General features: G+C 43.6%; 1 protein-coding gene across 1 annotated transcript in view; it reads right to left on the bottom strand.

The window, feature by feature from the left end:
* The window catches only part of LOC108701808 (polycystin-1), a 43,698-nt gene that overhangs the window by 15,574 nt on the left and 15,524 nt on the right, over nucleotides 1–12,600 (bottom strand). The window contains exons 9-23 of the mRNA XM_041577076.1: nucleotides 12,036–12,148; nucleotides 11,574–11,721; nucleotides 11,221–11,474; nucleotides 9,831–10,586; nucleotides 9,616–9,747; nucleotides 9,201–9,376; nucleotides 8,933–9,066; nucleotides 5,189–8,853; nucleotides 4,680–4,820; nucleotides 4,374–4,511; nucleotides 3,899–4,181; nucleotides 1,767–1,974; nucleotides 1,482–1,632; nucleotides 1,260–1,394; nucleotides 533–674 (exon numbers count right to left, since the gene is read on the bottom strand). Coding sequence (XP_041433010.1) covers nucleotides 533–674; nucleotides 1,260–1,394; nucleotides 1,482–1,632; nucleotides 1,767–1,974; nucleotides 3,899–4,181; nucleotides 4,374–4,511; nucleotides 4,680–4,820; nucleotides 5,189–8,853; nucleotides 8,933–9,066; nucleotides 9,201–9,376; nucleotides 9,616–9,747; nucleotides 9,831–10,586; nucleotides 11,221–11,474; nucleotides 11,574–11,721; nucleotides 12,036–12,148 — 6,576 coding nt within the window. The remainder of the gene's footprint in view (nucleotides 1–532; nucleotides 675–1,259; nucleotides 1,395–1,481; nucleotides 1,633–1,766; nucleotides 1,975–3,898; nucleotides 4,182–4,373; nucleotides 4,512–4,679; nucleotides 4,821–5,188; nucleotides 8,854–8,932; nucleotides 9,067–9,200; nucleotides 9,377–9,615; nucleotides 9,748–9,830; nucleotides 10,587–11,220; nucleotides 11,475–11,573; nucleotides 11,722–12,035; nucleotides 12,149–12,600) is intronic.

Genomic DNA, 12,600 nt, shown 5'->3' with positions numbered 1-12,600 from the left:
TGCCAAAGAATTAAACAACTCGTCTTTATTTTGGTTTTATGTTTGAGTTGACTCCATGAAGATCAATGGGTAATTAGTTAACACTAGGGGGCAGCAAGGTATTATGTTTTTTGTTTTTTTTTGAAGGCTACAGTGAATTTTTGTATAACACTAGATATTTCAATGTTGCAAAAGATGACTGTAATATCCAGTCACAACAAAGCAGTCTGTGTTGGAAAGAGATTTCCCTTTCTCCCTCCAAGCTATACACAAGCACCACTCATTCATTCTGTGTTGTATCATGCATTATTTAGTTTTGTGGCAAGAGTATCCAATCCACTCCCACAATTTAATAGGCTTAGGCTTTGAAGTATTAAGTTTATTCCAATAGCCTTTCAAGCCTTAGGCAGGGGCGTAGGGGTACACCATACTTGGGTGCTTAATTTCTATGTCTGCATGTTAAACTGCTTCTGTCAGAATAACTGCAAGGCCTTCCAGCATAAATCTCTTAGGGAAACTACCTGTCCTAAGCTGACTATTATTTCCCTCTTACCCAGCAAAGTGAGAACGTTTTCTGAGGTCTCTATTTCAGCTCTGCGTCCTGCCCCACTTTCTGTATCCAGCACATTAATCATGTTGTCTGCAGCTTCTAGTGTCTGGAGCCATGTTCCTGGAGTTATCTCATGGGGGGCAGCCTGAGAGAGAGAGAGAAAATGAGTATATATGAAGATGCTCATTAGCGTCCTATATTATACACAGCCCTGTACAGCTATTCATGGACTGACTACATTTAGAACTTGAGGGACTGATATATACTGTAAAACTCTCTCCATTGGGCTCTGTAGCTTGCCAAAGAAGGCAGTCCAAACATAGTTTAAGTTGCATGAGGCTTCCCTAAAAAAAATCATATTTACCAGTTGCCATATTGGACATTATTATGCACATTGGCTTGCAGATGTTACTTAATGTCCCATGAACAAACTATGGAGCAGTGGCATAATTTTTTTCTGGTGGGGCAAAAAGATTTTTATTGCGCCCTCCAAATCATGCTGCTGCGATGCATGCCCTGCTGTGCCCACAAGATAATGAATATGACAGCATGGTTGCTGAAAGTTAGTTACATCGTGTACAGAGAGTAGGCAGGGTTCATAGCGGAGACTCATGCTCTACGTACCATTTGGGGGGACAGCCCTAGAGAGTTTAAAAAAAAATGTTATCCAATTATAGCTGTACAAATTCACCCTAATCCATTGGAGCACGACTTGAGAGTCACCACCTACCACACACTGTGTCAGGGCAGCACTGACAGCAGCCACTTCCCATAGATCTGAGACACGCAGTGATGTCAGAGTGCTGGTTATGTTATCACGAATATCTGTGCGGTTTGGTTTTTCCTCTTCTGTGATGTCAATGTCCTGCAAGAGAGTGGACAAAGGTTCAGACCTCCTCTGTGCTTTGCATTCTCTATAATTTTGGAGCCCCTGCACCCTAATATGTCTTACCAGGTTCAGAGCTGTGACAACCTCCAGTGCATGTGGCAGGACATGATGAATGTCATCGCCTCTCTGCAGCTGCTGCAGAACCTCCCCACTCTGAGCGCTCAGCAACTGTGTGGTGCCATGGATTGTGTGAGGAATGGAGACTGAAAGTGTCCTGTGACAGAGGATAAACAAGAGAGTCAAATACCTATGTATAAGAAATTATGAGCATTAAAGGGTATGGCTATGGCTGTGGGGACAGTCAGAGGGTCAGAAAATGATAAACAGTAAATGGTTTGAGACATTTACCTGTTTATGGCCAGGGTCTGTGTTCCCTGCATGTCCTCTATCTCCACATACACCTGTATCTCCCCCTTCTGACTCCCAGCAGGAGCCTGCACACTGTTCCAGCTTCTGGGGCCACGATACAAATACAGTCTCCGGCAGTTAAAACTACTGCAGATCTGTACAGAGAGACTGAATAGGAGCTGTCCCTCCTTGTTTGGGTCCATCCATCCTGAAAGAGACAGGTTCTTTGTTCAATTAGGCCTACACTTTGTAGCTTTAGGGCATGACTTACTGCTAATTGTCCATCTACAGTACTATCCACACCATAACTCAAACATAACTTTGTGTGTATAGGTTGAAGGGAAATTACACCCTTTTTTGACTAACTAATTCAGTTGGGTTATGTAAAAATAAACTGTATCTAAAATAACCAGACTGAACAACAAAACTTGTGGAAAATAAGAGGGGCCAGAGGTCACAAGGCGTGGCCAGACCGGCCAGGCGCCCTAGGCAACCTGGCCAGCTGCATCGCCCCCCTCCACTGTGAGCGCACATACGTGAGTGTCACAGTGCACGCCACCCTGCTGTCAGATAGGCGCATGCGCACACGGAACAGGACGCCAGACCGGACAGGGTAGGCAGCAATTGAGCTTTGCACCCTAGGCACTTACCTACTCTGCCTACCTCTAGTTCCGGCCCTGAGAGGTCACAGCTTTATTAAACATTTAGCATATTAATTCCCCTTCACCAAATGTGGCCCAGTTGACATCACAGGTAATTTTTAAGAGCATCCACCAAGAAGGAGCCCAGAACCCTGCTTTCCCTGGTTTCTCTCTTCTCAGGGCGCCTCAAGGTGGTACATACCCCAGGCTTCCACACAAGCCTAACCTCACTATCACAGCCTGTTAGCCTTATGCAGAGCCCCTACCTTTTGGTGCTTTATCTGTCCTGCCGCATTCCACCATTAAAAAAGAGGGGACTCCTAAACCAGATTATGGTGCAGCTTCACACTTTTTTTTACCCCACTGCCAAACCATTGACCTCAAAGTATTAGCTGTGCCTGTGGACCCAAAACCTTCTCAATTCCATCCTCTAAACTGGCATTGAAAATATCCAAACCAATGTCTGAGAAGTGCACTCCATCCTGCCCATACAATCCTTGGACAATCACCCAATAATCTATTTCACTTTAACCTTCCCTGCATCCAGTTCGGAACAAAACATGAATGTTAATGACAAAAAACTTTTTTTCATCCAGTTGCAACAACTTTAAGGGGTTGCAAGAGGACAAATGCATACTCTTCCAAAAAGCCCTAGAATAAAGGAAGACTAGGCAAGGCTGAAGCAAGAAAGCAATGACAACCCTAGCTCTCACTGTATCCAGGAAATAAATAAGAAGGTGAATTTAAAGATTAAAATGTAAAATATTATTTGTGCATAATATACTAAAAAAACACATACATAATGATTACACAGAGACAACTGTGACTGAGGTACATTGACCCTTTAAATGTAACAGTTGATAGAAAAATATTTACACATGTTGCATTTTTTCTTAGACATTTTTGGAATGCACTTTCTGTTCCTCTAAGCTGTAAATCATAGGGCACTTTATGGAATGATTAATCTCTAACACTAAACTTACTGGTAGTCAATGTAAATGTGTTACATGAGAAGGTCACAGCACTCTAATAACTGACAGTTACAGTACCAAGGTCTCTGCCATACTTTCCATGTTAGTAAACCGAGTGAATGTGTTGGCACCAGACCTTTGTTACAGTATGCAGAATGGAATCAAGGGTTGGGCTTAACAGTGAGTACAGACAGTGTAATATTTATTAGTTAAGATACACCGCATGGGATAGAATCAGGGGAGGAGATCAGGTCTGGAGTGAGATTCAAAATAGGCCCTGGCATTTTAAGTGAGGCCCAATAAATAATGACTTGTGACGCATATTGTCTATGGCAATTTACAGCAGACTCTCTTACATTTGCCAGAGCCCACTAACACCATAGTTTGGTTTTTTTGGGGGGGGGGGGGCTGGGCTCAATGCTCTCCTACTTCCTGGATTCCTGAATCTAACATATCAAAGTCTCCCAGACACTTTACGTGACAGTGGCTGCCTGAACATTTCCATCTGTGTGTCACTGACCTGTACAGTTGTACTGCAGCGGTGTTTCCAGCCACAAGATGGTGCTCTTGGGCAAAAGGGTGCACTGCCCTCCTGTAGGGGGGTTATTTTGCATTATGGTGATGCTGCCTTCACCCCACCTCTGTTTTGCCACATGAATAACCTTTAGTGTAAATGTATAGTTTAGTCCATCCTTCAAGACTCCTTTTCTAACCACCAATTCACGTTTTCTTGGACCTGTAGAGGTGGTCTGGTTATCCAAAATCAGACTCTGGCCATTGGAGTCAACAGCACTCCAGATGTACTGGAAGAGAAGGCAATAGTTAGGTATTACTGAGCCAATCACGTATTCATTTATGACATGCAAGCAGCAATTACAACTTGGCCTAGATGAACAAAACAGTATCTTGCCTTTATCAGGGTTCTTTCTGTTTACTATTGTCACTCTTTGTGAATTATGACTCTTTAGCACCCTCTTCATCACTGAGATTCTCACCTGTGTTTCACTGTCACAGGTATCACATTCACCAGAGAGAACCACAGGAACTTTGCTATTGATGGTGAAGGCGGAGATTATCCCACATGAAATGCAACGAGGAGACACCACTAAGACAGAGCCACTGTGAAACGACACCTGCAAGGATGGAGGGAAGAGTTAAATAATGTAGGGGAAGGAAAAAACAGGGTAAAATCTCTAAATACTAAATGATTCTGACATATCAGGTATTTTTATAAGAGTGAAAGCCAACATTACTCATGAAGTCAGAGATACTAGTGATTCATTTAGTCTTCATGCACTTACCATCTGTTTGGCTGTTGCTGGCTTCCGTTCCAACTTCTTCACAGTCATCATAAAGATATATGTGGAGTTGGCGCACAATGCAGGTAGGGAGATTGAGATCTGGGAAATGGATGGCAGACTGGGTATCACGCAAGCAGGTTTCTGTAGGAGACAGTATGGAATTAAAAGAGCATCTACTCAAGCTGAACAATACCATTAAAAGGTCTTTATTTTGTTATGGTCATCTTTTTTTTAATAGATAATCTATTTCTTCCTCTACTGCTTCCAGCCCATAGTGATCACTAGTCAATAGTCCATTCTGTTTGGCAATCTGTCATTGACTTTAAGTATTCTCTTGAAGATAAAGAAGCAGGGCTGACCGGCACTAAAAACGGATCCACAAGACCAGAGATATTCAGTTAAAAGATAAATTTATTGGTAGAAAGATTAAAAATATAGCTTCATCTCCATCCTCCCTACGCGTTTCACACCCTTCAGGGTGCTTAGTCATGGGCTAAGCCATATCTTACCTTTATCGCCTGCATTGGTTCTGAGCTCCACACATACTCCAGACCTGTATCCTCTGCTCCATCTGCAAGATCTGGATCGTGCGAGTCTGTCCCATCTAAGACAAGGATTTGCTCTACTGGCCATATCCGCTTCGTGCCTCCATGTATCACTGCTACCAGCGGGCTAGATGTGACAGTGAATGGGTGCCTCACTTGATGTGACAGTGATGTCCCGTGTAGCTTAACAGTCAAGAGCAAACAATATACACCAATGTCCAGTGTGTGCCCATGGATTGTCAGCCGGGGGCTGGAGATATCTAGTCTCGGTATAATTAATTTGTTTGAGCTGCAGTCAGATCCTTTGTAGAATTCCCATAAATAAATCAGCTTATACTCAGTGCAACCCCTCAGATCCACACTGACTTCAAATTGCGCACCAAGAGATCTTGGCACTTTGGATGGAGCTCCAAGAAGCTGGGCCTTTGGTTGTTTACACTTCAGTATTGTTACACTGATTTGTGTCTGTGCTTGAACTGAGCTCACCAAATTATATGCAAACACAGTGGCCAAATAAACCCCCTGACGGCTGTAGCAATGTTCCACCGATCTTTCCGTGCCAGTGACATTTTTTTGAGAATCTCCAAAACTCCAGTGGAATTTGAGGTCTGATCCATCTTTTGGTTCCACAAAGTACTTGACACAATGATTCAGCAACACCTGCTCTGTGTTACTTCTGAGAATAATACTAGTGACAGGCTCCTGAATAGTCACCAGTGATGAAAGAAAGGAGGAACAGAAGGGGTTGCTAACATTGAGATGGATATGGAGATTTCCCTTTCTTAGAGGTGTGTATGTTGCATTGTAGCTGGAAAGTGAGTACTCAGGATCTCCATTTTGCTGAAAGGTCCAAAGGATGTTGAGAAAGGGGTCAGACTTGATACTAATACTCAAATGTATCGTCTTATTGACAGACCAGGCAGATGGAAGATCCTGAATCTGAACAGCCTCCACCCTTTCCAGCACTGAGATATCAAGGCTTACTTCTGCTTTGCTAACCTGGTTCCATGCTGTGGCTTGGACTGTGTAATTACCAGGAAAGGGAAAGACAAGATGTCCATGAATTTCATCAAGTTTGAGAAAGAGATGCAAAGAGGGGACAGCCAACGTGAAACTCGCATTTGTACCTTGCTTGATGCTTAGAAAGAAGGTAACAGTTTGCCCTGTGCAGTAGCCATACTGGTCTGTGGTGACACTAAGGCCGCTCACTGCCTCCTGTACTATTAGCAGACTAGAGGTATTGACTGAACTCACAGTGTTCCAGACACAAAGATGCAGTTGGTATTGACCAGGCTCTTTAAAGGTGTGTAACACATTCTGTACATTGTACCAAATGACTTGCTTGTGTCCAGTGATTGCCCATTTCCATGCTAAATCTGAGCCATTTTGTACTGAGCCAAACAGAAAAATAGCAGTCTCTGACTTCACTGCATCCAGTTCATATGTCTTTGCATCATAATCCAATGACTCTGCAAGACTTATACTCACACTGGAAATGGGTTCCTGTACTCTCAACAGTGCCGAGGTATTGCTAGAACTCAAAGCATTAGATACTACAACGTTTATCATTTTTGAGCCTGGAATGAGGTACGTATAGTTAAATATGGGGGAATGGTTAATCAGCTCACCTGGCCCCTCCCCTGGATCCCATTTATATTGCAGATCAGTACCAGACTGAAAGGTAACAGACAGTTCTATGGGAGACCCAAGGGCAACAGGGTCTTTGTTTGTCTGTACTTGGACACCTGATACCCTCGCTATAACTTGCAGCTTGATCTTTGCTGACCCAACCCCCAGTGCATTCTTTACCCAAACTTCTGCACATATCTCCCCCACCTTCACTGGAGTGAAAGTCAATGACCTACCTTGACCACCCCACTGCTCTGGCCAGGTGACCCACTGGAATGTTAGATTGGATCCCTTGACCACGTGAGCTGTAAGCGTTAAAGGCTCAGCAAGTGCAGCATATCCCTCAGACTCTGGATTCTCCTGCTGCACGCTAACACTTTTTATTGCCTCCTGCACTTCTAAAGTAATATTGGCACGTGCAGAGCTGACAACATTCCTTGCCACCACATTTACCATATATCCTCCAGGTTTAGAGAATATGTGTTGGAATTGTGAGGAACCCTCTATATAAGGGCAGTGCTCACATAATGACCACTGAAATTGTACAAAGTCACCACTGGATGTTGATGCCCAGAAAAGTATTGGTTGATCTGTCTCTGCAATTCTGTGGTCTGCAGACAGAGAGAGTGCTGCAACTGGAGCCAACACAGACAGGACAACGGATGCCTTGCTCTCACTCACATTGTTTTTGGCATATACAGTGATAGTTTTATCACCTGACTTAGTGAAGGTGTGAGTTACAGTAGATCCATAGCTGGAGTGGGATGAGTCACTAAAGTCCCAAATGAATTCAGCAGTGGCCCCGTCATTGACCTTAGCGGTAAAGATCTGCTCAGTGCCTACTAAAACTGCTTCTGCTACATTGTGCTGAATGGAAACGCTGCTGATTGGCCTCTGCACAAACACATGACACTGCGCATGCTCCTTGCTTACAGCGTTCCATACAGTCACCATCACAGTGTACCTCCCTTCAGACCTGTAAGTCCAGCTGATCTCTGAAGAAGAGGAGTTCATGGGTGCTGATCCCAACCCTAAATTCCATTGATACCTGTATATATGTTGGGAATTTGGTGAGGGTAGTACAGCCACAGAGAAAAGTATTTCCTGGGATAGATTAGCAGCAGAAAGGGATGGGATTAAAGTGACAGATCTTATTTGGTCCTCAACAGATATTTCCCTGAATTGAGTGTAATTAGTTGCAGTTCCGCTCACAGTTATTTGTAGTATATAAGTCCCAGCCTGGGGATAACTGTGCCACACCTCTGCCTTACCACTTATTAGTAAAGGTGGGCTGCCGTCACCAAAGTCCCAGTGGAATCTGAGGTTAACAGCTGAGACACTGACGTGGACAATAAATTGTGTGGATTTTAGGCTGGACACTATTGGTGGAAAAGTGATGTTGGTAATAGTGACCTGGTAAACCTGTATATTGATTGATAAATTAACAGAGTTCATCGTGTTCTTGGCCACTACCAAAACTGTGAAAGTTCCCTTAGCATTATATGTATGTCTTACAGATGGCTCTGATTGGTCAGTGTAAGATTTGCCATCCCCCATATCAAAACTCCATTTGACATCAGTGCCCTTCCGAAGGAAGCCAGTAACAACTGTCTGCGTGCCAAGCTCACTGAGTCCGCTGCTCATCACCTCCAGCCCCTCGATCATTTCTCCAACCATTAGTGTCCTGGACACAGATACATGGCTCCGTCCATTGCTAGCAGTCACTGTCACATTGTAAAAACCACTAGCCAGGTAGACATGTTCAGATTGTGGGCTATCACTCTGTAACACATCTGAGCCATCACCATAATCCCAAAACAGTTTTACCTCCAAGCTGGAGGGGAGACAGACTGTAGAGAACTGAGCAACGGATTGTGGCTGAGGGGACTGAGGAGTGACTTGAAGAGTAAGCAATGTCAGTGCAGGCACAACCACAAGCTTTAAAGAGCGAGTGACCTGAGAAACGTTGTTATAGGCCACCACAGTCACTTCATAATGTCCTGCAAGGCAAATAAAAAACATTTTTGACATTTCATATTGGATTATTGCCATCTATTTTCTTCCTTTCCTTTCTCATACCTTCTTGGGTATAGTGGTGAGCTTCTTTTGTCGGCAAAGTAACAAACTGTCTCTTAGAGTCACGTGGAAACTGAGGGTTGTATGGTGAAGAAAACCTTCTGATCAGCTTTGGCCTGCCATCTCCAAAGTCCCAGCTGTAGTGCAGAGATCAAACATGGGACCATTACAAGGACAAGAATCATCTTAGTTACATGGAATGTCAGTGCTAATGCTATCTTTCTGTTCATAAACATTCTAATAAAAACTACTGAGCAAAAGTAATGGATACCTTATGGTCACATCTGAGGACACATCCACTTGTAGCTCAAAGCCAATTTCCTGCACCTCAGACACCAGTACCACAGAAGAAGGTGCCACCAGCTTAGCTTTCTGCAGCGGAAGGGCCCCATAGACAGTTAGAAGCACATCTATGACCTGAGAGCTGATTGGATTCTCAGCCTGCACCTAAGCAAAGGAGCGGAGAGAGTTTATGAGGCCAAAAACTCTATAAGAAAATAAAGGAATGCCATACAAAAATGGTAAAAAGGGTCAAAGAGAAAACGTTGAAATATGAAGTTAATTTGAGCTCACTGCCTTTAGGTGTCCATACCATTGATATCACAGACTGACAGCAAAATTAATCTGGGAAGTTTATTAGATTTTACAACACAGATAAGTCTTGAATTGAGCCTTGAGTTTCTTACCTTCATGCGAAAGGAGCCTGCAGTTATGAATTTCACGCTGTAGCTTTGTCCCTTGTACACAAAGCCCTCCATGTTATCCACAATCCAAGTGAATATAACAGATGACCCCTGAGATACATTAGCTGTAAAAATCTGTGGGAAAAAATATATAAAATCAAGTAAGTAGTGTCAAGCTGTGCATGAGCATCCTGTTCTATTAATGCATTGTTTCCTACCTGTGCCTGGTTTACTTGGATGTGCTGAGGTCCATCAGGCTGAATGTGAAGCCCTCGTATAGGGTCATGTGACTGGATTTGCACAGACAGGTTCTGGGCACTGACGTCATTGGTCACTGCTATGGTGAGCATCATGGTCACCGGTTCCTCAAAACGAAGCCAAGTCCATCCAAACCTTGTATCTCCTGATGGGCTGAGGCAGGCAGGTAGTAAAGTTGTCATACTTTGAGGACATGTTGGCACTAGGTCAGCCTCCTCTCTCAGTACGAGACATTCCCACAGCACAGAGGCTGGAGCAGAGCTCAGAGCACTGATCGCTATCAAGATGCGGTCTTGTGTTGGCACGTGCAGTAGATCAGAAGAGACGGTGGGATAGATAATCTGCAGCCCAGTGACTGGTTTCAGAACCAACACCTCACAGGTCACCTCTGTCTCGCTCACTGCATTGTGCAAGGTGGCACTGACTGTATAAGTACCAGGCTCTGGAAAGCTTTCCAGCAGAGGAGAGACCACAAGGCTTTGCACTTCTGATGCAAAAGTAACGTAAAAATCACATACCATATCATCCATCCAAGATGGAGAGTCCACTTCCAGAGATTCCTCCCACCAACCCAAGTGCTTCATACTTAAATAACTCTGACTCCAGGCAGAATGGCCATGCGGAGTACAGCGCAGGAATGATCCCTGGTCACCATTGTGTTGTATAGAGAGGATATCATCTGGCTGAACACAGAGAGACAAGGAGGAAAGCAGGACCTGCAAGAGAGATATTGTGAGGGAAGTCTGGGTGTTTTCTGCCAGGCAAACAATCAGGAATAATAATGTTGGAAATGATGGGAAAGGAACAGAAGATAAGAGAAAGGGAGTGATGATCCAGGGGCTACACTTTATATTGATGTCATATATAGAAGTCTGTTGTCCTATGCAAATGAGAAATATGCACTCCCAGGACTTCATTTAAAATGTTAATATATTTATTTCAGCATATTCCAAAATTGACGTTTTGGCTCACATCTAGAGCCAAGAGATAAAATGAAGGTAACCGGACTTCTTGTTACTAATATGCTGGGTCTGTCTAATGTTGAAGATGTAATTACTGCCCAAATGTGTTGTATGAATTATACCATTGTTATATAAATTGATAATAGTAATTTATATTAATAATATGCATATTAGAAGTGATGTCACGTGGAGGGTGGTGATTGGTGTGGGGAATTTGGCACGCCCATGAGGCTGAGCTATTTATGTGTGGGGTTTTAATAGTTATTTAATCTTGATGAAGGCTCTATATGCGAGCCGAAATATCGAATTTGTACCACGCCGAAATAAATTAACATTGTAAATGAAGTCTGCTCATTTCTATAGAGGAGTGAACTGTTCTATCCCTCACCTGCATGTTCCGGCTTTGTGAACTCGGCTCCAGCAGTAGTGGGATGTCAGCAACAGGGGAATAAGCCGGAGGGGTACCCAGATATCGAGGAGGGTGCAAGTAGCTTTGGAGTGCGTAGGTGCTGCAGGGCTTAGTAATGCTCAGGCAGCTTTCGATAAGCGGGCACCACTGCTGCCCAGTGGGACAGCCTGCTTTGGTGTTACACAAAGGCTCATTATGGCAAATGGCAAAAGGGTTCCGAAGGAGATCACAGCCTATAGGGAGGTATGTCAAAAAACAAAAAAGTAGTAAGAGTGGAGAGTGACATACCCTTTTGTGCATAAAAAATCAGCTATCACTCTGTTGCCACTAACCTGGTGGTACTAGGTGCTGCTCTGGGCTGCAGAACGGACGTAGGATTTGGACTCTGGCCTCAACAGAATTCTTTAAGGGCTGAACCCCAAACTCCAAAGCTACAGGGGAGCCTGAGTGGCTGAACCAGAGGCCTGGGAACAGCATGATCTGCAGTGAGAGTGAAATAATGGGGTCAGTGAGCATCATAGGACACTGTCATGTACAGTTGGAGAGACCAATAAATAGTGATAAGACCAAGTAACAAATAGATTTCAGATTGTGAGTTTGGGAACAAGTAAGCAACATTATGTGCAGTGAGTCAGGAGGTACGTATACAAGCTACATGCAGATAGTGAGTGGGAAGTACAAACATATTGTATTGATATGAGACTTGTATTCCTCATAAAAAGAAGTGGGGAAGTAGTGTGGCAGCTGAAGAGGAAGGGTTTAAGGCTTTGGGCGTGAGATTTGACAAGACTCACTTCAAAGTCTCCCTGCAGTTCACCGGAGGAATCCGCCAAACTGACATTCTGTGTCTCAGCATCAGTAAGTGCAGGAACTCCAACTAGGTACATAGGCACATCCGGAACTGAAACTAGGAGACAGAAAGTGAAGGACAGACACTCAGTGAATTGACAGAAAACTACAAGGCCTTGGTTGGTGCTGTAATGTGTGTGGCTGTAGCAACTCATTAATCAGTCGGGAGTCCACATCTGATTTTCCGTTAATCCTCAATCAAGCCAGGGAACTTGCCCCAGTTCTCAGGCCGTCAATGCAAAAAAACTTTTATATCAAAAGATATAAGTCCCAAGGCTTTCCATAAGTAAAAATAAATCATTTATTAGTATTCATGTTAAAATTAGATACATACTGACCCCAACATGGCACAACATGGGCCATGTTGGGGTCAGTATGTATCTAATTTTAACATGAATACTAATAAATGATTTATTTTTACTTATGGAAAGCCTTGGGACTTATATCTTTTGATATAACATTTTCTTTGGCTGTAGCAACTGCCAGGCTAGAGTTGTAACAGTGAAAAAC

This window comes from Xenopus laevis, chromosome 9_10L (assembly GCF_017654675.1).
Source record: "Xenopus laevis strain J_2021 chromosome 9_10L, Xenopus_laevis_v10.1, whole genome shotgun sequence".
NCBI lineage: Eukaryota > Metazoa > Chordata > Amphibia > Anura > Pipidae > Xenopus > Xenopus laevis.
Note: the sequence above shows the minus strand (reverse complement) of the source record. Positions and strands in the feature narration are given on the sequence as shown.